The 23,646-nt window shown below is 38.7% G+C and overlaps 1 protein-coding gene and 1 pseudogene across 4 annotated transcripts in view; both read right to left on the bottom strand.

Annotated features, from left to right (window-relative positions):
• CHD2 (chromodomain helicase DNA binding protein 2) overlaps positions 1-23,646 on the bottom strand; it is a 102,212-nt gene that overhangs the window by 51,242 nt on the left and 27,324 nt on the right. For 3 of the 4 annotated variants that reach the window (XM_007517932.3, XM_060179349.1, XM_060179348.1), the window contains 11 exons: positions 23,132-23,265; positions 20,774-20,999; positions 17,881-17,981; positions 16,557-16,601; positions 16,206-16,384; positions 14,380-14,504; positions 10,888-11,104; positions 7,382-7,471; positions 6,368-6,558; positions 2,476-2,664; positions 415-577 (listed from right to left, as the gene is read on the bottom strand). In XM_007517932.3, coding sequence (XP_007517994.1) covers positions 415-577; positions 2,476-2,664; positions 6,368-6,558; positions 7,382-7,471; positions 10,888-11,104; positions 14,380-14,504; positions 16,206-16,384; positions 16,557-16,601; positions 17,881-17,981; positions 20,774-20,999; positions 23,132-23,265 — 1,660 coding nt within the window. Of the gene's footprint in view, positions 1-414; positions 578-2,475; positions 2,665-6,367; positions 6,559-7,381; positions 7,472-10,887; positions 11,105-14,375; positions 14,505-16,205; positions 16,385-16,556; positions 16,602-17,880; positions 17,982-20,773; positions 21,000-23,131; positions 23,266-23,646 lie in introns of those variants that run through there. The other variant, XM_060179351.1, reaches the window with a different exon arrangement.
• LOC132535124 (5S ribosomal RNA) lies at positions 7,896-8,018 on the bottom strand (annotated as a pseudogene).

Consider the following 23,646-nt stretch of genomic DNA (forward strand, 5'->3'; position numbering starts at 1 on the left):
AAAATATACTAAAAAAAAAAAAAAAAGATTGTGGTCATCTGCTGACAAGAAACACCTAAAGTGATCTTTCCACGGAATCTCCAGTACTATGCTTTACAGTTTGTTTTTTTTTCCTTGACTTAACTTTTCTCACTTATTCTTTTTTTTTTTAATTTATTTCTTTATTGGGGGATTTACATTTTACAGTCGGCAGTAAATACAATCGTATGTATATGCATAACATTTCTCAGTTTTCCACATGACAATACAACACCCATTAGGTCCTCTGCCCTCCTGTTCCAGCTTTTCTCCCTTCTTTTTAAAACTTTTATTACTACTTCTTGGAGAATTATTTTAAAAAAGCACTTGATAAGGAGAATCTGTAGGAACAAAGCTATCTCCAAGAAAGTAACTACAGACAAGATCACTACCTACCAGAAGAATCTCCTGCCCATTCTCCCTTTCATTTTCCTCAGGGGGTTTAATCAGGTAGCAATGGTTACAGCATTTCTTTAGTTCCATAACAATATTCAAGAAACCAGATGTGCTGCCTCTAGTTCCTTTGGCAAGAGCTTTGTAATTCCTGGTTAGAATCCACCTGCAAGTTAAGGTGACAATATTATCAGATTCAAAGGAACATTTCGGGATTCCAGAAGATCACAAGAGAAGGCAGTGTGCTTCACGGGAGGTGAGAAGTCATAAAAAATGCAGGGAGGGGGTTGGGCGGTAGCACAATGGGTTAGGTGCACAAGGCGCGGAGTAAGGATCCTGGTTCGAGCCCCTGGCTCCCCATGTGCAGGGGGAGTCGATACACAGATGGTGAAGCAGGTCTGCAGGTTTCTATCTTCCTCTCCTCCTCTCCATTTCTCTCTGTCCTATCCAACAACACTGACATCAGTAACAACAACAACAATAATATCACTACAATGTTAAACAAGGGCAACAAAAGGGAAAAAAATAGCCTCTGGGAGCAGTGGATTTGGGGTGCTGGCACCAAGCCCCAGGAATAACCCTGAAGGCAAAGAAAAAAAATGCAGGGAGGGGGCCAGGAGGTGGCAGACATGGTTGAGCACACGTTACAATGCACAAGGACCCAGGTTCCAGCCCCCGGTCCCCATCTATATGCGAACAGCTTTGCAAGTGGTGAAGCAATGCTGCAGGTGTCTATCTCTCTTTCTCTCTCTTTCTCTCTATTTCCCCTTCCCTCTCGATTTCTAGCAGTCTGTATCCAATAAATAAAGATTAAAAAAACACCTGGGACTTTGAAGCCTCAGGCATCAGACTCCCTCTTTTTTTTTTATAGTTTTTTGTTGTTGTTGTTATTTTTTATTTCCTTTCATTGCCCTGGTTGTTTTTATTGTTGTAGCTATTATTGTTGCTGTTATTGATCTCGTTGTTGCTGGATAGGACAGAGAAAAATGGAGAGAGGAGGGGAAGACAGAGAGGGGGAGAGAAAGAGAGACACCTGCAGACCTGCTTCACTGCTTGTGAAGCAACTCCCCTGCAGGTGGGGAGCCGGGGGCTCGAACCAGGATCTTTACGCTGGTCCTTGCACTTCACGCCAGGTACGCTTAACCCACTGCGCTACCGCCGGACTCCCCAGGGTCTCTTAAAAAAAAATGCAGGGAAGAGTATTTCAAGTTGCAGTTCTTGCTACCTAAATACAGTCTCTAACATCTTCAGTCAGATTTGAAACATTAATGGTAACTTAATGAACTTCAGTTAGATTTTAAATATTAATGGTAAATACTAATGGTAACGTCATCCTTACTAAGCACAGAATTATGAAAAATAACAACCAAAAATGCATATACATATGCAAAATAAGGGTGATCAGTGAAATACTCTTTGTAAAGTCATATAAAGGTGAAAATGAGTGATCTGAACATAGGAGACTGGTTAAAGAAATCAAATTCTGACATAAAATGGACACTTTGTGCCTATTCAAACCATTATAGAAAAGCATTATAAAGCAATGCCATGCTCATGATAAGTAAAACCCTATTTGGAAAAGCACTAAGAGAGCTAGAGGAGAAACAAGTCTTCACCCTCAGTACTGTCCCCATGTCTACACCCAAATGCTTGATAAGACTGCTTTAGCTACTGTCTCTAGTGCATCTTCCCTATTAGAAACAAAGTGCTGGCAGGGACATGTGCAATGCACTGTATTCTCGATCCCAATATCGAGCAGAATGACAGACCACTTCAGGAGCTTAATAGCTGAAATATATGAGTAAATGAAATATGCCTGCTCACTGGTAGGGAGATTAGCACCAAGAATTTACATATACTTCAGATTTCATATATAGTGAAGAGAATTGTGCAAACTCTCAGACAAGTAAAAGAGCATAATAAAACGTTCTCTTTTGGTCCATAAATAAACTGCTTACTTTTCTGGTAAGATGTTACTTATAAAATCAGTTTATCAATGCTCTACCTAATGGCTCCCTGGTACTGATCTTAAATCATTTGGGCCCAACCCAAGTAGAGACTTACTTATAATACTGTTTCTGAAGGGCCGACATTTCCACTCTGAGGATTTGTTCTACTTTGGCAGGAAGAGACTTCTCCACATCTTTTTTGACTCTCCGCAGAAGGAAAGGCTCTAGCACCTTATGAAGACTCTGGTAGCCATTCTCTCTCCCTTTTCCATGGTCTTCTTCAAAGTCTTCCCAGAACTCAAACCTGGAGATGAAATAGTATCACACAATACTTAGTTACATAAAAGAAAAAAAAAACTTTAAATTAAAAACTAAAAATTAAAAACTTTAAATTTAAAAACTGAAAATTAAAAAAATTTTAAATAGTTGGTAAAAAAAAAAAAAAGGGGAGTTGGGCTGTAGCGCAATGGGTTAAGCGCATGTGGCACAAAGCACAAGGACTGGCATAAGGATCCTGGTTCAAGCCCCCGGCTCCCCACCTATAGGGGAGTCGCTTCACAGGCGGTGAAGCAGGTCTGCAGGTGTCTATCTTTCTCTCCCCCTCTCTGTCTTCCCCTCCTCTCTCCATTTCTCTCTGTCCTATGCAACAACAATGACATCAATAATAACTACAACAATAAAAAAAACAAGGGCAATAAAAGGGAATAAATAAATATTAAAAAAGAAAAGATTTTTAAAAAGTCTTCCTTATATAAAGGTATTAAATAAATTGTACTAATTTTTTATTTTGTTTTTTTGGTTTTTTAACCAGAGCACTGCTTAACTCTGGTTTATGTGGTCCAGGGGACTGAACCTTAGGGCCTTGGAGCCTCAACTAACTTGAATACAAGATAGGAGAGAGGGGAAAAAAAAAGGCAAAACCAACTGGTTTGACTATTATCGGTCTTAACTGGGTAACAGCAGGTTTCCAACTCTGAAAATGGATATAGAATTCATGAAATGTTCAGCTTATCATTCAACTGGCATATAGGTAAACATAAAGAGTTAATGTGATTAATGCTATGCAGGAAAATGAATCATAAACTTAGCTTTTAGTAAGCTAATCACTTGGGAAAATAAAATTCAGAGATAAAAAAATTAGTATTATTACAGCTGTTACTACAAAGTTTTTCAGGTATATAATTTTGACTGATAATCTCACTGTCCACAGATTTAAAAACTAATGGATTAAATGGAGGAGCTAGCATAATGGTTATGCAAACACTCTTATGCCTGAGGCCCTGTAGTCCTAGGTTCAATCCCCTGCACCACTATAAACCAGAACTGAGCAGTGCTCTGGTAAAAATAAAATAAAATACAAAAATTAATGGGTTACGATGGCAATAAAACTACAGCCCAGACAAGAAGAACAGCAAGTGATACAAAGTTAACAGTAAAATTACTTAGAGGCAGAGTATATGAAATTATAAAATTTGCCACCCTTAATTCTCCCTAAGCCCTGGGTGAAAATATCCTGTGAATCTTCCACCATCTTCAGTACAGTAAAGGCTCTATGGCAGTAATCCAAAATGGGACATTACAACCAGAGCATATAGCACCAGCTCTCCAGTAAGATGGAAAGTCAGAGCCAAATGTCAGTGCTGCCAGCAGAATACAGAATGAACATATCAACAGCCAAACACTTTACGAGGTGCTGCCATCTGGCAACCTTCACATACAGTGCCTGAAACAAACATCTTCAGAGAAGAGCACAAAATAATCTTGTGAAATTGAAAGCTAAAAACATCACTTCAGTTGGCAGTGTGATAAACCAGCCTAAAGTTTCCACAGTGCTGTGTGAATACTCCAGCTGCTGCAATAGCTTTCTTGGACAAGGTGTTGCTTTGACCTGTGGAGGCTCAGGTTCAAGCCTGACCGCCACCACTTTGAAGGTAGCCTTGGTACTATGCCTCTTTCACACACTCTCTCCCTGCCTCTACCTAAAAAGGAAGATAAAACACCCAAAAACATAAAATAAAGGAGGAGCTGAGACAAGGTAAAATGGCACACAGTTAAGCTGAACTCTGGGTACAGAATTCTGGTAGTGGGAACAGTGCAGAAATATACCCGTTATCTTATAATTTTGTAAATGAATATTAAGTCACTAATAATTTTTTTTCAAAAGGTAATATAAAGCTACATTAATACATCAATATAAAGACAGAAATGTGCATCAACTGAATAGACTAGTAATTCATAAATAGAGCCTTACATTTATGTAGGCTGATTTATATATCAACTGATTTTCAACAAAAGAACATGAAAGGATATTCTTTCCAAGAAATGACTTAAACATTTTCAAAACTACACAGTAACAAGGCTGCTCTTCAAAAGAAATAAAGAAAATGAGGGGGCCAGGCAGTGGTGCACCTGGTTAAGCACACACACTACAGTGCTCAAGGACCTGGATTCAAAGCCCTTGGTCCCCAGCTGCAGGGGGAAAGCTTCATATGTGGTGAAGCAGGGCTGCAGGTGTCTCTCTGTATCTCTCCCTCATTATCTTCCACTGTCCTCTCAATTTCTGTATCTATACAATAATAAAATAATTTAAAAAGAGAAAGTGAGAAAATGAAAAAGTCATAGATTGAGACAAGATATTTGTAAATCATAGTAAGGCACTTGAATCTAGAATATTTAAAATTAGAAACCTCAACAATAAGATAAACCATTCAGGGCAGGGAGCCAGCATAATGATTATGCAAAAAGACTCCCTTGCCTGAGGCTCTGAGGTCCCAGGTTCAATCTTCTGTACCACTATAAACCAGAGCTAATCCATGCTCTGGTAAAATAAATAAATTCCATGTTAAAACAGGTAAAAGACTTGAATAGATATCTCAACAACAAAAGTATACAAGTAGATAATGAACATAAAGACATATTGTACAGTATCAGTCATTACAGATGCAAAACTAGACTACGGAAGACAAACAATACATTTATTTATTGAGTGATGGAGAAAGTGGTTTGAGATGAATCACAATGCAGATAAGGGACCCAACTGAGGAGGCTTTTCCACATTAAGGTATTGAATTCAGATTTCAATTTAAGTATTACGAAACTCCACTGGATAATTTTAGGTTTCATGAACTTATGCAAACCATCTTACACACAAAACCCTTTCCAATAAAGGAATTCCTAAAGTTCTTAGTAAAATAAAGATTCAAATGAGATTCAAAGCTGACGTTTCTGCTTCTAAAATTTCAGATTTAAGATTTTTTTTTTTAACATTTGTAAGATTGTGTACCTTGTACATTTCAACTATTTCGATTACCTTGTATCAACAATGAGATGGTCTAATGTTTCCTCTTTTTTTAAAAATTTTTTAATATTTATTTATTTTCCCTTTTGTTGCCCTTTTTTTTTAATTGTTGTAGTTATTATTGTTATTGATGTTGTTGTTGATAGTTAGGACAGAGAGAAATGGAGAGAAGAGGGGAAGACAGAGAGGGGGAGAGAAAGACAGACACCTGCAGACCTGCTTCACCACCTGTGAAGCAACTCCCCTGCAGGTGGGGAGCCAGGGCTCGAACCGGGATCCTTATGCCAGCCCTTGTGCTTTGCGCCACGTGCACTTAACCCGCTGTGCTACCGCCTGACTCCCTAATGTTTCCTCTTAACTGTTTTCCCAAAGCATTAGCTGACTCAAAGGTCTGCTAAGGCAGTGAGCATGCTTCCTCAACATTGTTCCAGAATCTCCTATCATTTACTATGGAACATTTTACTGCCTCTATTCCTGTCTCAATTTAAAATTTTGATTTCTACCAAACTATGCCATCTGTTTTCCCTAAGATCTATAGAAAAAAGGTCAAGTCTACGGCCATACCACCCTGAACATGCCTGATATCCTCTGATCTCGGAAACTAAGCAGGGTTGGGCCTGGTTAGTACTTGGATGGGAGAAAAAAGGTCAAAAAGCATTGGCATTTCAAACATTCTAGCATCTTTTGAAATACACAGGAAGGAGCTTACTTCTCCGGCATAATAAAGTGCAGCAAGGACCAGAGCTCTTTGAGAGAATTCTGAAGAGGGGTCCCAGTAATCAGGAGCCTATGGCTGGACTTGAAATCAATCAAAGTTTTATATAATAAAGAGTCATCATTCTTCAACCGATGGGCTTCATCCACTCCCAGAAAGGCCCAGTTAATACTGCCCAGCACAGTCTAAAGTAAAAACAAAACAGAATGAGCCACCAGGTCAGAATGAAACCCAAAGTACAAATACCATCACAAAGGTATACATAAATTTATTCTTCTCCGACTTAAAGAATATCGGACTCTTCAACAGAGTAAATATTTTTACTCTGTTGCCAGACGGTTGTCTACCCAGTAAATCATCACCTAAAAAATACTGCTACATGTCCTAAGGCAAGAACATGAAAATTGGGATGCTGAGCAAAACAACACTAAAACAAAAATTATGTGATTGTGTAATCTCCCCCGAATTAAGATTCTTTTCTTGCCTATTCTCCACCTCAGTCTTGAAACACAGATCACAGTGGACTTGTCAACACTGATTAATGCCAGTGGGCTTTTATGTCATATAGTTACCTAATAATTAAGAGGAGATATTTAAAGGGCTTCTCTGTCCTGTTCTCCATTGAGATACCCATTCACCTCATCTGATCTGAAGAAACATCTTAACAATGACACAATGGGGAAATGCATGATACGATGCTAAGCCCCTGTTTCCAAAAACCAACTGGAAACTCAGGTAATGTGCAAGGACCAGTATTCCCACCCTGTTTAGTTCAACTGGAATAGGCAATCAAATGTCCCTTCAACATTGTTTCTTGCTTATTATTTTATTTACTTATGCCTTCTGTTTTTTAATTTACAACTTTCAAATTCTTTGAGAATTTTTGTTTGTTTCCTTACTTTTTCAAATACAAGAGGAAAATAAACATGGTAAGTAGAAGCATAGAGGCCACACTACCTGGGGTGAGGTCATAATGCACAAAGTTTGCATTGGTTGCTAATTACACACCTTATCTTTTAAGAGAATCTCATATGTTGTTATAAGGGCGTTGAACTTCAGTCTTTTGGTCTGAGAATGAATCCATTCATATTCCCGTATCTGTAAGAGAATATGATAATTAAGGTACAATTTCTACATTTACCTTTCTATAAACGAGCAAATCTTATCACAAATATACTAGAAGCATGCCAAATAAAAAATGAATCTAATTAAATTTGAAATACCCTGCACATTGTAAATTAGCCTATGTAACCAAAATGTAGAACAGTTAAGAAAATTAAAGACCAACCACTGCATAGCAAAAACTATTGTCAGAACACAAATAAAATCTCCCCCTTAACTCTCTTAGCCACTACATATTTGAATTTGACTAAGATAATACATTTTGAGAGCAATTAAGCCCCATGACTTGAGCTAATTTAAGGACCTTATGGAACTATGACTTGATTATTCTTTTTTTTTCCTTAAAAATTTTTCTAACTTTTATTTATTTTATTATTTTATTTGTTTGTTTGTTTGAAAAAGCCTACAGCACCCGGTATTCCCAGGCGGTCGGTCTCCCACCCAAGTACTAGCCAGGCCCGAACCTCCTTAGCTTATGAGATCAGACGAGATCGGGCATGTTCAGGGTGGTATGGCTATAGATGACTTTTATTTTTTATTGCCACTAGGGTTATTGATGGGCTTGGTGCCTGCACAACGAATTATATGATCAGTTTTTATTTATTTATTTAGAGGGACAGAGAAATTGAGAGGGCATGGGGACAGAGAGAAAGACATCATCAGCACTGCTTTACTGCTTGTGAAGCGTCCTCCCTGCTTGTGGGGACCAAGGCTTGAGCCCAGGTCCTTGTACATGGTAATGTGTGCACTCTACTGGGTATGCCATTACCCAGTCGCCTGACTGATTATTCTCGAGGTAGGGCAATAAACTAATAAGTACAATTAACTGAAACTACTTCCAGTCAGAAATTTCATTAATAATAGAGCAGAAAGATGTGGCCCCCAAGAAAAGGTAAAAGGTTCTTTCAGAATGAAAACATCATTTTACACGAAAGATCATTGATAAAGGCTCTCAAGACTAACACATTCATAGTGAAGTGTTAACTGGACACCCAGGCAGCCCAGTGCGCCAAGATAGCAGGCAGATGATCACCATCACGTAAGGGAGAACAAGTACTAGGAGATGCAGAGAAAACTTTTTCGGTTTACTTTGTTTTCACTTTTGAAAGCTGCACTTGAAGCTAACCTGAGTAATCTAAGAAAAGTGGTTGTTTGTCCCCCTTTTTTTTTCCCCTCCTCCAGTGTTATTGCTGGGCTCGGTGCCTGCACCATGAATCCACCGCTCCTGGAGGCCATTTTTCCCCCCTTTTGTTGCCCTTGTTGTAGCTTCGTTGTGGTTATTATTATTATTGCCCTTGTTGACGCAATTCGTTGTTGAATAGGACAGAGAAATGGAGAGAGGAGGGGAAGACAGAGAAGGGGAAAGATAGACACCTGCAGACCTGCTTCACCACCTGTGAAGCGACTCCCCTGCAGGTGGGGAGCCCGGGGCTCAAACCGGGATCCTTACGCCGGTCCTTGTGCTTTGCGCCACATGCGCTTAACCCGCTGTGCCACCACCCTCTCCCCTCCCCCCTTTTTAATAGCTAACAAATGTATTATAAATTCAAAATTAGAGCAATCAAATCTCCAGGGTTTTGGTAAGACATTTCTAATGAAAATACATTATAAAAACAAATTTGAGGGGTTGGGTAGTGGTTCTCAGGTAGAGTGCAGACATTACCATGAGCAAGGTAAGTCCCTGGTCTCTCTCTACCTGCAGGAGGGAGGCTTCATGAGTGGTAGTGCAATGCTGCAGGTGTCTCTCCCTCCCTCCGTCTCTCACTTTTTATCAAAAGCAAAGGAAATGGGAAAAAATGGAATCTACATAATAACGTGATCATAACTTATCTCTCAAAGGTTTGGGGATTTGCAATGATTTGCTCTTATTATAGTCATGTCCTCAGAGAGAGTTTAAACACAGAGTGGTAAAGAGTAAAGGTCTGAGGGTCTGAGAGCTAGATGATGGTGCACCTGGTTAAGGGTACACATGTCACCATGCACAAGGACCCAGGTTCGAGTACTCCCACTCCCCACCTGCAGGAAGTGGAATACATATAACATGATCATAACTTACCTCTCAAAGGTTTGGGGATCCCCAATGACTTGCTCTTATTTTTTTTTAATATTTTAATTTATTTATTAATGAGAAAGATAGGAGAGAGAGAGATAGAACCAGATACCATTCTGGTACATGTACTGCCAGGGATTGAACTCGGGACCTCATGCTTGAGAATCCAATGCTTTATCCATTGCACCACCTCCCAGACCACAACTTGCTCTTATTATAATCAAGTCCTCAGAGACAGTTTAAACACAGAATGGTAAAGAATAAAGGTCTGGGGGCCGAGTGATGGTGAACCCGGTTAAGGGAACATGTCACTATGCCCAAAGACTCAAGTTTGAGTCCCTCATTCCCCACCTATGGGGGGGACCCTTTATGAACAGTGAAGCAAGTCTGCAGGTGTTAATGTTTCTCTCTCCCTATCTCCCCACCTCTCTCAATTTCTGTCTTGTCAAATTAAAAAAAAAAAAATGGCAATGCATTTGTAGTGCCAGCACTGAGCCCTAGTTATAATCCTGGTGGCTAAAAATAAATAAGTAAATAAATAAATAATAAAAAGGAAAAATAGAGTAAAGGTCTGAGCCCAGATACACCTTTTCTCTCAACCTCAGCTTTGCCACATTATAGCTGCCAGGGACATGTGCTAGGCTCAATTAATGTCTTTATGAGTTAGTTGGAAAAAACACCATCGACCTGGAAGACTATCATGAGAAGAATAGGTAACATGTACAAAATCCTCAGCACAGGGTTGGTAGGTAGTAGATACTTTAAAGAATGCAAATCATTATCAAAATTTACCTAACTGAGATCATTGTAAGCCTCTGGGTTTTAAGTTCCTTGTGTCCAAACTAAAGTATGTAAAAAAACAAATAATTTTCATTTCCACAGCCCTGTGAGACCTCACTGCTCTTTTCTGCATTCTTTTCTTAATTGAGTTACTAGAGTTTACCTCTTAACCTTATAAACTATGACTTTCTGTAATTCATAAGTAGTAATTCTTTGTTCTTGTAGCAAAAAATAGTATTCCACAAGATACTAACTCCATTTTATAAACCTTTATAAAGTAGTCTTGGGAATAGAAAGGACTGAGAAGAAAAACTTATTACTATAATCCAGTAAAGAGGTTCTCATTTATGTAATGTGGTTTTTCTTCTTTAACTACTAGCCGTAAGATAAAGCAATGCCTGAATTATGTGTTTGTGATGCATAACTCTCCCAAATATCAGGGGCATAGCACAGTGTCAGAATCACAATTTTACTGTTTACTAAAAGATTGTAATGGCTTTAAGTTAATCCCCCAAATACATTTATAACACAGATTCTATCCCAATTCTTTTTGTTTACACACCGTATTTCTGCTCATCAGGTCACCTATGTAAACCACTACGTTAATCTCTGGTGCCCAGATTTCAAACTCCCTCTGCCATGAGGTGAGGGTGGATAAAGGGACGACTATAAGAAAAGGGCCGTACAGCTGGTGTTGGTGGAACAGGTAGGAGAGGAATGATATGGTCTGGATGGTCTTTCCTAGGCCCATTTCATCAGCAAGGATTACGCTGTTACTTCTGCAGTAAGAGAAAAACAAAAACAAAACAAAACAAACACCATTAGCTCATGCACACAAAATAAACCCAGAATGCACAAATAGCAATGATGCTCATGCCTGCCAGTGCCTCAGGAGTGCCAGCAAGCAAGGCTTCAGTTACAAGCTTCAACTATTTCCTCTCACTTGTGCTACTTAAGCCTCCTGCAAAAGGAAGTATTGCAGAAGCTCTTAGAAGAATAACAAATGTTCTAAACATAATCAGAATTTGGACTAGTAGGAAAAGCCTACTCAGACTATGTTCTTTACCTCATATCTTTTATATCTACCTCTTATAATAGGAAAGGCAGCCTTTATCAGACTGGTGTTTTGAGCACATGACCTCCATCAATACAGAAGGCAATGGTGCACTAGCTAGCATACCTCATTGGTGAGCCCTACAGCCTGACTGTCAGGTGCCTATGCTCACACTGCCTACTCACTGCACTGCACTGCAGGCTACTGTGCTGTTGAGTGTTGCGTATACTACTCACCAAACCACCTGTATTATATCAGAGTATTAGGCAGTAGCTCAGGAACAAACTGTATTATTTTTATTAAAGAGAGATTGAGAACCTGACCATCACTCAGGCATATGTGATGCCAGGGGTTGAATTTGGAACCTCATGCTTAAGAATTCAACACTTTATCCACTGCACCACCTCTCAGACTGCTGGAATCTGTTTTTAAAGAACACTTACAGAGATTCTGGTACAGACATGTGTCTTGGATACATGTTTAAGAAATACTGCTCCAGGAGACAGTATAATCAGGATTGCTAAGAGGTAGAACGAAAACTTCCAAAACTGGTAGGAAAATATGCTCAGGAAATTAAAAAAAAAAAAAATCACCCACTTGATAGGCAGGATGAATACATGTATAATGTAAGGTTATGAATATTACTAAAAGGTTCTTGAAAATGTTTAAAAATGTTTTATTTCAGGAAGAGAAATAACACAGTTGAAGCAAACTGAACTTGCTCTAAATTGCTTGAATATCAGGTTTAATCCCCAGCACCACCATAAACCAGAGCTAAGTAGTGATCTGGTTTCTCTATCTTTCTTGCCTTCTCTTTGTCCCTTGCTCTCATGAAAATAGATATATACACACAAATATATATTATATATAGACAGACATAAGTTTTTCTCACTGCTGAAAAGATGGTTATTAAATTATAGATATGGTAATAATGACTACTGCTTAAGTAACAGTCTATCCTATAAAATTTATACATATATAGATGTTATTAATCTATATATAGTTTTATGATTAAACATTGAATGAATCAATCAAAATGTAATATACAAATTAAAGACAAATTAACTACTTAGATTAACATAGCATTTGATTAACTATAAAGATACAATTTTAAAAATGCATTATGTGTACAACAGAGTAACTACTTTTAGGAGGAAAAATGCAGGAAAGAATAAGACAGAATGTAGTAGGGAACAGAAGAATGAGGAGGCTATGCCTCTATAAATTTTAGGTGCACTTAACTTACCTACTGCACAGATACAGTTTGTTCTAGTGAATAATTTCCCTCACAATCCTCTCACTTCCCTACACTACTGAAGAGGAAATAAGGTTCATTTTTCCATTATTTCTTATAATTAGTAAACTGTCACTGCCAATAGACTCACACTAAAGTACATTTAACTTGTTTGCTTTTAAACAAGATCAAAACAACATATTACTTCATGTGAGTTCTGTGACCAGAGCCTAAAGCTAGCTTTTAGCCCTTTTCAGTTAACTTTGAATTGATCAATTTAAAAACTGCCAGTGAAGGCTTCTACATGAAATGTGGTAACACTGGAAAGGAATGTGACATCTTTGCTGCTAACAGCATTGAACTGTAAAATGAGGTCAGATTTTCAGCTTAAAGCTCCATCCAACTTTATCAACTCTCCTTTAGGAGAGCAAGTTCACCTATGCTCTAAAATCAAAAGTGGTTTTCAAGCAATTTAGAATAGTTCTATCAGAACTACACTCTCAGTTATACAAGCTGAATTTCTTCAAGCTCTCTAGTTTTCATAACAATGTAAAAATGCTAGGTAGATATTACAGAATGGATCATTATAAGGACTCAATTATGCTTGAACAACAATATATCTCTATAATTTAATAACCTTTTCAGTAATGAGAAAAACTTGGTCTTTCCAGGATTTAGGTTGGTTTTTTTGTTTGTTTGTTTGTTTGTTTTGTTTTTAACTAGAAAATGCTAAAGGTAAGACTGCATTAAAAGCACTTGTCATACTATCTGCTCTCAGAAGACAAGGAAATTATGTCTGCCTCGGATAACTGTTAAACTCTCAAAACCTAGCTGAGGACCTAACACTTAGTAATAATTACGCACTGCTTGAAATTGCAAGCAAATTTGGTGAGTAAAATGTGTTGAACATTGCCTCAGATACTATTATTGTCTTATATCTGTCTGATTCTTTACAAGTTTAAAGTGGTCTTACTACTAAAATTGAGGATAACTCCTCAATTTTTTAAGACACTTTCCTCTAAATGGGATTGTCAGTACAAAAATTTAAGTGGTAATATAAGCTCACACTACTCAGTACTCTAGACTAAATTAAGTTAAAAGAGTTCTTGACCTAGAAGAAAACCAATATAAAAGACAGTCTCGGGAGTCGGGCGGTAGCGCAGCAGTTAAGCGCAGGTGGCGCAAAGCACAAGGACCAGCATAAGGGTCTCGGTTCAAGCCCCCGGCTCCCCACCTGCAGGGGAGTCGCTTCATAAGCGGTGAAGCAGGTCTGCAGGTGTCTATCTTTCTCTCTCCCTGTCTCCCCCTCCTCCCTCCATTTCTCTCTGTCCTATCCAACAATGAAGGCATCAATAACAACAACAATAATGACTACAACAATAAAACAAAAAGGGCAAAAACAAAGGGAAAATAAATAAATAAAATTTTTTTTAAAAAAAAGACAGTCTCTTAATTATTCTAAGAACAACTCCTTCCACATTGAAGATGTGGGCAAATTACCTTGCTATTCACATTCATAAGTGACATTAGGATATAGGTGCTTGCTGTAACAAATCCTCCCCCACCCCATCCCCCCAAAAAACTAGCAAAGCATTCTCAGCTTCAGATTAAAATAATACTATAGCTATATTAAAACCTCTATATAGAAGGAGCTTCTCTTCATCACAGTTTTATATAGAAAATACACAGTAGCAAGAAGGTAATGCTTTGGATACAACAATTTAAAAAAGCCAAAAGCACTAATTTCAAACTCATGTTCTACCTACTTGCACCAGGAATGAGCAAGCCAGTTGAGACCTTCAAGCTGATAGTCACGGAGCTCCAGGTTCTCCCCTCCTAAATACGCTGGCTGTTTTTTTAAAGCCACAAAGCGTGGTCTCTGCTTCAGGGCCTAGAAAGCCAAAAGTAACAAAAGTCCAGAAGTAAAGAAAATGCCCTTGTTCCTATGTTCAAATGCTAGTCATGATATAAGTGCTCTGCACTAAAGCATAAACGTTCAAATTTCATCTTAGTCAGCAACCTTCCCACCAAACCACCAGAGCCCCCTTAATCCTGTTCATCTCCATGGCCAGATTGTATCCCAAAATACTTTAGGTACTTGATCCTTCCCTGATGTGAGTTTGTGAACACCATAAAGTGGTACTTACTTTACATCATCACTGTTGTGCAGCAGTGAATCTCTTAACTTCAATCTTTAATTTAGCTTACTCTAACTTAAAAGCTATTGCAACTCTCATATACTGAATGCAACAGAACTTTGCAAAACCTGAAATGCAGCACAATAGCCTTGGGAAACAGTGTTGACCCTAGTTTTTTGAAGGGTGCTTATATTTACCTCCAATGGAGGCCCCTCTAGTACGGGCTTGTCTCTGTAGCCTGCACAAAATGTGGATTCTATGATCCAATGAGTTTGGGGGGGGGGGGTCAATTTTAAAGTTACACAAAATTTCACTACATACTTTTTAAAGCTTGATGTATTTGCAGGAAAAAATTCTGTAAGAATGAATGCTTCCTCAAGTTACATGGCCACAAGTTTTTTTTCCCAGCAAACATTTAACCATGATTGTACAATGTACTTGGTAAAATTGATTCTTGCTGGTTTAATCTCTCATCTGTGAGCACTGGATAGTAAAGAGATATCTAAAATCATGGAATCTGTATTCCATCCCATAAATAGAACCCAGGGGAGACTGTCTGCAACTGCCACAACACCTCTCTGCCCTACCCTTCTATCTTACTGTTAGTGCCCTTTTCTTCAGTAACTTCTGTCATTAACTTCTGTGACATCTTCCTGGCTGGATCAATTAGTAACTACTTACTCTAGGGTCTCCTATGCACTGTTATTACATCAAATTTTTAAAACAAGTATTTTTTTCATCCTGCTTCTATGCTCAATAGGACAGACATATAACAACATTCATAGAAGGATGTTAAACTACACTTCAAAGAGCTTAATTAAGTGACACAAAGAGTTTAATTAAGTGACACATACTTCAACCTAAATGCACAACCAATGCCAAACCAGCCTAATTCTAATTCTGGAACCTGAAGTCTTCCCACAGTCTGGAAGTTTTGTACTGCACGGCAAGAACACTTTTCAAAGTGTTAAGCCTGCCCTTTCTGTCCCCCGCAGTGTGCTGCAATGGATGAAGCATTGCACTCTCAAGCACGAGTCAGATCCTCAGCAATACATGTGTCAGAGTGATGTCTGGTTCTCCTCTCTTTCTCATGAAATAATAAATTTTCTTTTAAAAGATTAAAGAAGTCAACAAAACCATGATACAAATCATCTTTTTTTCATTGTTAATTTATAAATCAATGAGAGAGGACCAGAGCATCACCTGGCACATGCAATGCCAGAGATCAAACTCAGGACCTCATGCTTGTGGGTCTAACATAACGCTTCTGGGCGGCACTGTCCTCTTCTTTCAACTAGCATTCTTTGATGTCAAGGTGAAATCATCTTCTTTCACCCCAAAAAGAGAATTATCATTAATTTCTGTAATATTTTTCTTCCTATTATCTGTACGACCAGTCCTTAATAACAATACATCTTTCCCCCTGACAAACCAGAAGCCAGCCATCACCTGACCTTGCATTCTTTCGTGGGGATGGTTTTTGAGTTGTTCCGACTATGGAAGCTGTCAATACAGCTCTGAAATTTCTTTCCAATCAGAGCTTCATCTTCCCAGCTGCATTCGGAATATGGCAGGCCCATCCATTTGCATAGATACTCAGGTTCATTGGAAGGTGCCGGCTTCCGACTATGAGCTGTTTTACACACAAAAATATATAGTTACGAATTGTCAATTAAAAACGGAATGACATTCTGCTAAACATTACAAACAATGAAAAATGTGCAATGTGGCAAAACTGCAGATACTGTACACATGATCTGATCTTAAATGCCAGACTACATGTATAAACGTGATCTCTTGCTTACCTGGAAAGTCTGTTTGGCCCAGTGTAGATTTACTTGTCTTCACAGCTAAACAAAAACAAAAGACAGAAAAAGTTATATCTGGAATCAAGAAAAGAGTGACTTTCTAGGTCCTATGAGTAAGAATACAGATGAAATTAACTAAATCACACCTTAAAAAATGTAAAAAAGCTGGGAGTCAGGCGGTAGGTAACACAGCAGGTTAAGCGCAGGCGGTGCAAAGCGCCCCCGGCTCTCCACCTGCAGGGGGGTCGTCTCACTAGTAGTGAAGCAGGTCTGCAGGTGTCTATCCTTCTCTCCCCCTCTCTGTCTTCCCCATCTCTCTCCAGTTCTCTCTGTCCTATCCAATAACGACGTCAATAACAACAATAAAACAACAAGAGCAACAAAAGGGAATAAACAAATATTTTTTAAAAATGTAAAAAGGGGCTGGGTGGTAGGTCACCCAGTCACACGTTACCATGTGCAAGAACCCTGGTTCAATCCCCAGATTTGTACTTGCAGGGGGAAAGCTTTGAGTCTTGGAGCAGTGCTGCAAGTGCTGCAGGTGCTTACTTTCTCACTTCCCATCTTTTACCTAACAACAAAGGTGGGGGGGGGGGGTGAGGAGGAACAGGAGGGAGAAAGAGGAGGGAGAAAAGAAGTCACCATCTTCAGGGGGGAAGCTTCACAAGTGATATTCTCAAGGAAGAAAGGGAGGGAGAAAGAAAGAATGAAAGGAAGGAAAAGGAAAAAAAAAAATTAAAAATAGCTACCAGAAGTGATGGATTCCTGGTAGCAATACTTAAAAAACATAGAGTGATCCTGAATGCAAGTTCCCACTCCTGCTACTACCCCACTTCTCTGTTCATGCTGCTTACCAATCATTCTTTTAAACCACTCCCTGGAAAGTTTTCACTGTCCTCTCATCCTCTCCTGAACCCAGCCCCATCAAGCCTGCATCCTGGCATTCTGAGGAGCCATTGCACCGGGTCATAGTCACTGCTATGCTCAAGATCCTCAGTCACATTGTGTGATGAGCAGTGAGTGTCCCATCTTCCCCAGGCCATGTGGCTCTGGTGCATCCTCGTCTGGCTCTCCTTCCCTCTTTCTTTCTACTGCTCTCTCCTGCTCTCCTGACTTTCAAAAGCTGGGACTGACATTATCTTTGGCATCTTTCTCTCAGTCACAAAGTCAAATTTACCAGGAAATGTCAATTCTACTGTCAAAATTAATCTTGGTATCTTATCATTAGTAAGTAATCCTATGAAGTGCATTTTTAAATGGGCCTACTCCCCAATGCAAAAGTCACTGTCCCTGGAACTCAGACACTGATAGCAAGACTCACCTATTACTCTTTCTACTATCTGATACTGTTTGTTCAACTCAGAGGCCAGCTCTTGTTGACAGTTGAAATATTCCACATCTTCAGGGGAAACTTTTCCTAACCTGGACAAAAGACAGCAAAAATACATCCTAATTAGATTTAGGAGATACGCAAACACACACACAAAGGAAAAGGAAAAAGGTAGAAAAGGAAACTCTGCCACTCTTTGCATCTGCCCCGTAGTAATCTTTTACTAGTCACTAGGTCAATTACAATAAAATAATATAAAAACCCTTTTAGATATACTGAAAACCTCAGACACATAGGAAATACAAGTTTGGAGGACAGGGTGGTGGCACAGCTGGTTGAGAGCACATATGACACACGAGAAGCCGCGTCTGAGCCCTGCTCCCACATGCAGAGGGGCTGCTACACGAGCTGTGAAGCAGATGTGCAGGTGTCTATCTTTCTCTCTCCCTGTCTTTATCACGCCTACCCTCTAAATTTCTCTTTCTGATCAAATTAAACAGAAAGAAAAGTGGGGGTAAGGGTATGGGGGTATAGCATAATGGTTATGCAAAGAGACTTTCACGCCTGAGGCTCTCAAGTCCCAGGTTTAATCCCCCACACGCCATAAGCCAGAGCTGAGCAGTGCTCTGGTAAAAAAAAGGAAGGAAGGAAGAAAGAAAAGAGGAAGACAAAAAAAGGAAAAGGAAAAAATGGCTGCCAGGAGCAGTGGATTCCTAGTACCAGCAGTGACCCCAGGGATAACCATGGTGGCAAAATAAATAGATACATAAAGGAAATACAAGTTAGTTATTCCCTCTGATGTGATATAAATAAGTTATTCTCTCTGATGTGATATAAATAGACCTGGAAACAACTGCATTGCTTGATGAATTCATATGATTTTTGAATAGTAAAATCACATATCTAAGCATTTTAGGACAATGAAACTGTCTATAAGATTCCAAAGAAAAAAAGACCCTTTTTTCAAATATGTTTAGACTTTAGGAGTGATTAAATCTTTCTGTTTTAGAAAACTAGCTGTTATTAACATCATAGCCCTTAAAAGTACAATAGGACCAACTTGAAATTTGATACCAGACTTCTGAGGAACTTTACTAATCCAAATTTCAGTATCACTTTACTGAGGAAATGTTGATTTATAGGTCTGTTGTTGTCTCAAAGGATTTTATATTTTAATTGATTTAGAGTTTCTCTTTATCTAAGGGATATACAATTGTGATTTTTTTGTTTTGTTTGTTAATCACCAGGGCTTCTTCACTGCTGAGATGGCTTTCTCAGACAGAAGAAAGAGGGAAAGATATCACAGCATCAAACCTTCCCCCAGTGTGAAGAGGGCTGCATTTGAACCTAGATCATGTGTATAGGAAAGTAGGCATCCTCCCAAGCAAGCTATCTTGCTGGTTCCACAATTTTTGTTTTAACTCAAAGGAAAAATATGATTCACTAGGGCAAGATACATTTGTGTAACAATAAAACTGGAATCAGACCAAACAATCCCTCTTTCTAACACAAAGCAGCCTGCTTGGGCCGAGTGGTGGCACACCTGGTTGCACACATTTACAATGCACAAGGACCCAGGTTAAAGCCACCGATCACCACCTGCAGAGGGAAAGTTTCACGAGTGGTGAAACAGGGCTGCAGGTGTCTCTCTGTCTCTTTCCCTCTCTATCACCCCCTTCCTCCTCAATTTCTGGCTGTCTCCATCCAATAAATAAAGATGATCAAAAATTAAATAAATAAAGGGGGCTGGGTAAGCGCAAGTGGCTGAGCACAAGTTACAATATACAAGGACCCAGGTTCAAGTTCCTGGTCCCCACCTGTAGGAGGAAAACTTCCTGAGTGGTGAAGCAGGGCTGCAGGTGTCTCTCTGTCTCTGTCCCTCTCCATCTCTCCCTTCCCTCCCGATTTCTGATTGTCTCTATCCAATAAATAAAGATAATAAAAATAAATAAATAACCAGCCTGCTCTAGTTACATTGCCAGGTTTGTTTTCAGAGATGAACCTGACACTTCTCACTAGTTGGTTTACATTTGCACATATTTCTCATATGCAGCCTAAAACACTTAAGCTCTAAGCACACTCAAAAAACAAAATGGACTATCAGTTTCAGAAGTTATATAACTGCTGCATCATTCCTGAAAACTATGTAATATTAACTCTACTGAATCAATGTCCAGAAAGTTCTGGAATATTAACTCCTAGTATCTAAGCTGCTCCAGTATATCTATGGAAAAATAACAGTACTTAAGAACAGGAATTCTGGATTCATGAAGACAGAGGAAATCCTGGGTGCACTTGCACGGTTACTCTGTGTTTCACTCTTCCCATCTATAAAAATTTGTGCAGTGGACCAGGACATGGTACAGTGGTTAAAACATTGGACTCTCAAGCATGAAGTCCCAAGTTTAATAGCTGGAATTATATAGGCCAGTGATACTCTAGTTCATTCTCTCTCTAATAAAATTAAATGAAGTTTATGTAAGGGCCAACTCAGGTTGAATTCTTCCCTCATAATCTAGGCACTAGTCTAGTCTCAAAAAGTAAACCCACAAATCTTTGAAAAATAAAGTAAACTAAAATAAAATCTTGTATCAGACATCTCTCTAGATCCTCACAGACATATTGTGAAGATTAAAGAGATCCTGCATAAAAAGTGTTGGATAAACTACTTCTAATAAAACTCTACAAACTCGATATTTGTATATAAACAGTAAAGTATCTTCTGGTCACAATTTTATAAAATGGAAATGTGGATGGTTCCAGGTTCTGATGATTAAGACAAAACTTTGAGATTCAGATAGCCATGTTCTCCATGTAGCCATTTAAAAACCTTCCCTTCCCTCAGCTTCAAATATATTTCTTTAATCCACAATGGAAAATGTACCATTGCTTGATTTCATCCTCTTTCTTCTTGAAGTTCTCTAGTTTTTTTAGGCCCTTCACTTTCTGCTGCTGTAAGGATTCTTCACTCTCCCATGTGCTATGGATATAAGACCAACCCTTCCACTTGATGAGGTACTGGACTTCGCCTTCATCCTTTTCAGTGTCAAAGTCACCACTGGGGTCTCCATTAGCCTCGATCGCATATATAGTGGTAGAAGCTCCAGTGACTGCAAAAGGATTCAGTTAGACTTTAAGAAGTTTATCAAACCAGACATTGAAAAGCTTCCCAATTAAGCAACCGTCTAAAGAATCTCTTTCTGGAAAGTACCAAAGTAGCTTGTCTTGAAATAAACAAAAAACCAAAAATAATGCAGGATGAAAAAGGTCTGTAATTTCAAATATTTTCAAAATGTAGACCCATGACTTATTTTTAGATGAGATCCAATGTGCTCTGGGTAATATGGCTGTAGACCAGGATTTAACTGTAGAAGATTTATTGATTTGTTATGAGAAAGGGGAAAATTGTGAGAGAACAGACAGAACACAGCACTGCTCAGTTCTGGCATAAGGTGGTGCCAAGGACAGAACCTTTAGTCTCTGGGGACTCATGCATGAAAATCCTATGTCCTAACAGACCAAGCAATTTCTGTGACCCCAAGTTCCACACTTTAAAGTTTACTCCAAAATTTACAGAGGACTTGTGGTCTAAATAATAAAAGTGGAACTCAGAAAACAAATTCATCTACCTAAGACTATTAAGAATAAGATAAGAAAATAAGAATCCTGGGCTAGCAAAATAGTCCACCTGAATAGGGCACTTGTTTTGCCATGAACGCAATCCAGATTCCAGCACAGTCCCCTATCACACTGGAGCAAGTTTCAATGTTCTGGCCAACCCCCTTCGCTTTCTATCTGAAAAGTCAGCTCAGAGTAATAAAACCCTGGTAACAACAGCAGCAAAAAAAAGAGGCAGAAGCAGAGTAGAAGGAGGAAAAGGAGAAGAAGCCCTCTCACATACTCATTACCCAATCACCCAAAGTTCTCTGTTAGTTCTTAATTTCAAGTGAAGGTAGATGAAGAAAGCATTAGTGTTATTTATACACTTCTAAATTGAAAGGCTACTTTAGAAAAACTGAGTTATGAAGAATTTCAATTTCTGTATTAAAAACAACAGCAACAACACTTCACTACACGGCCTGGAAGGTGGTACAGTGACTAGAGAAAGCACTGACAGCAGGAGGCCCCAAATTCAATCCCTAGCACCACGCCTGCTCGAGTGTCGCTCTGGCAGGCGAAATTCCCTCTCCTTCTCCCTCCCTCTGTCTCATAATTAATAAATCTTTTTAAGAAGTTTTCACCACCATCTAAATTTGTACTTAACCAGTTTGATACTTTTCACAAGGATATTCCACAAGGAGATTCATAAATAACTAATTAAAAGCTTATTTACTATAAAGAATCAAGAATCTCTGCTATATGGCTTTAAAAAAAATACTAATCCCAATACTATTCAATACTTACTACCAACACTAGCTTAATTTCATTTTTTTACACTGGTGGTCCAGGAGGTAGAACGGTGTGTAGATTGCCAGAAATACATGCATGAGGTTCCAGGTTGGATCCCTGTCATAGCATATGCCCATGTGCTGCTGCTCTAGATGTCTCTCTCTCACTAGTAAGCAGATCAATCTTTTAAAAAGTAAATATAGAGAAGCAATTACAGAAGCCAGACCTCCCTCCTTCTGCATCCCATAGAGATCTTTGGTCCACACTCTCAGGGGGATAAAGAATAGGGAAGCTTCCAATGGAGGGGAAGGGATATGGAACTCTGGTGGTGTAAACTGTATGAAATTGTACCCCTCATTCCACAATCTTGTCAATCATTATTAAATCACTAATAATAATAAGAAGAAGAAGTTAAAAAATAAAACACAAAGCAGAACTTGTACTGGGTTTGGTATATTGCATCAAAGTAAAAGATTCTGGGGTGGGGAGGAGGGTTCTGGTCCTGGAATATGATGGCAGAGGAGGACCTAGAGGGGGTTGAATTGTCATGTGGAAAAGTGAGAAATGTTACACAGTACAAACTACTGTATTTCACTGTTGACTGTAAACCATTACTCCCCAACAAAGAAAAGAAAGAAAAAGAAAAGTAAATTATTATAAAATCTCATATTGGACACATCTTTAGATACAGCAGAAGTGCTCTGAAATACAAACATTAAATCAGAAAAACTTCTGCACTTCACATCAAATATAGACAAGGACTGAAATTTAAAGTATCAGAGATGACATACACAAAAACTGAGCAGATATTTAAAAAAAAAAAAAAGGCATTCTGAGTTCCAGGTTCACATACCTCCTTTCTTTCCTAGTCTTGAATCTAAGACCTTTTCAATTGTTTCACTATTATCCTGCTGTTCATCAACTCCTTCTCCAGTCATTTCAATGAGGTCATCTGAGTCCGTCTCAAAGTCATCATCTTCTTTATAACTGTGTGAAAGATAACGCTGAATAAATGAGAAACTATCTTTTCAGATTAACCACCATTACACAATGTAACAATATCAGAATTGGGAATCATCCCTCTTCTGCTCCAACATGCTGTTTCTATAGATCAACCACAGTAAAGAGAGCTTGACATTGTTTTTCTTTCCTACTTAAAATATTGAAGCATGTTTACAGATAATGGCAGGAAAGTCACCTTCAAAGTTAAAACAGACCATATTTAAATGTGTACAATACAGAAAGGTACAAAGACACTCCTAAGTTCTCATTTTTTTAATGAGGCCATTACTTATGTAAAAAAGGTAGTAATTACAAAGAAAATACACAATGAATGGGTAACAGTACAATTTTATTAAGCCAAAGAGA

This window comes from Erinaceus europaeus, chromosome 20 (genome assembly GCF_950295315.1).
Source record: "Erinaceus europaeus chromosome 20, mEriEur2.1, whole genome shotgun sequence".
Lineage (NCBI taxonomy): Eukaryota > Metazoa > Chordata > Mammalia > Eulipotyphla > Erinaceidae > Erinaceus > Erinaceus europaeus.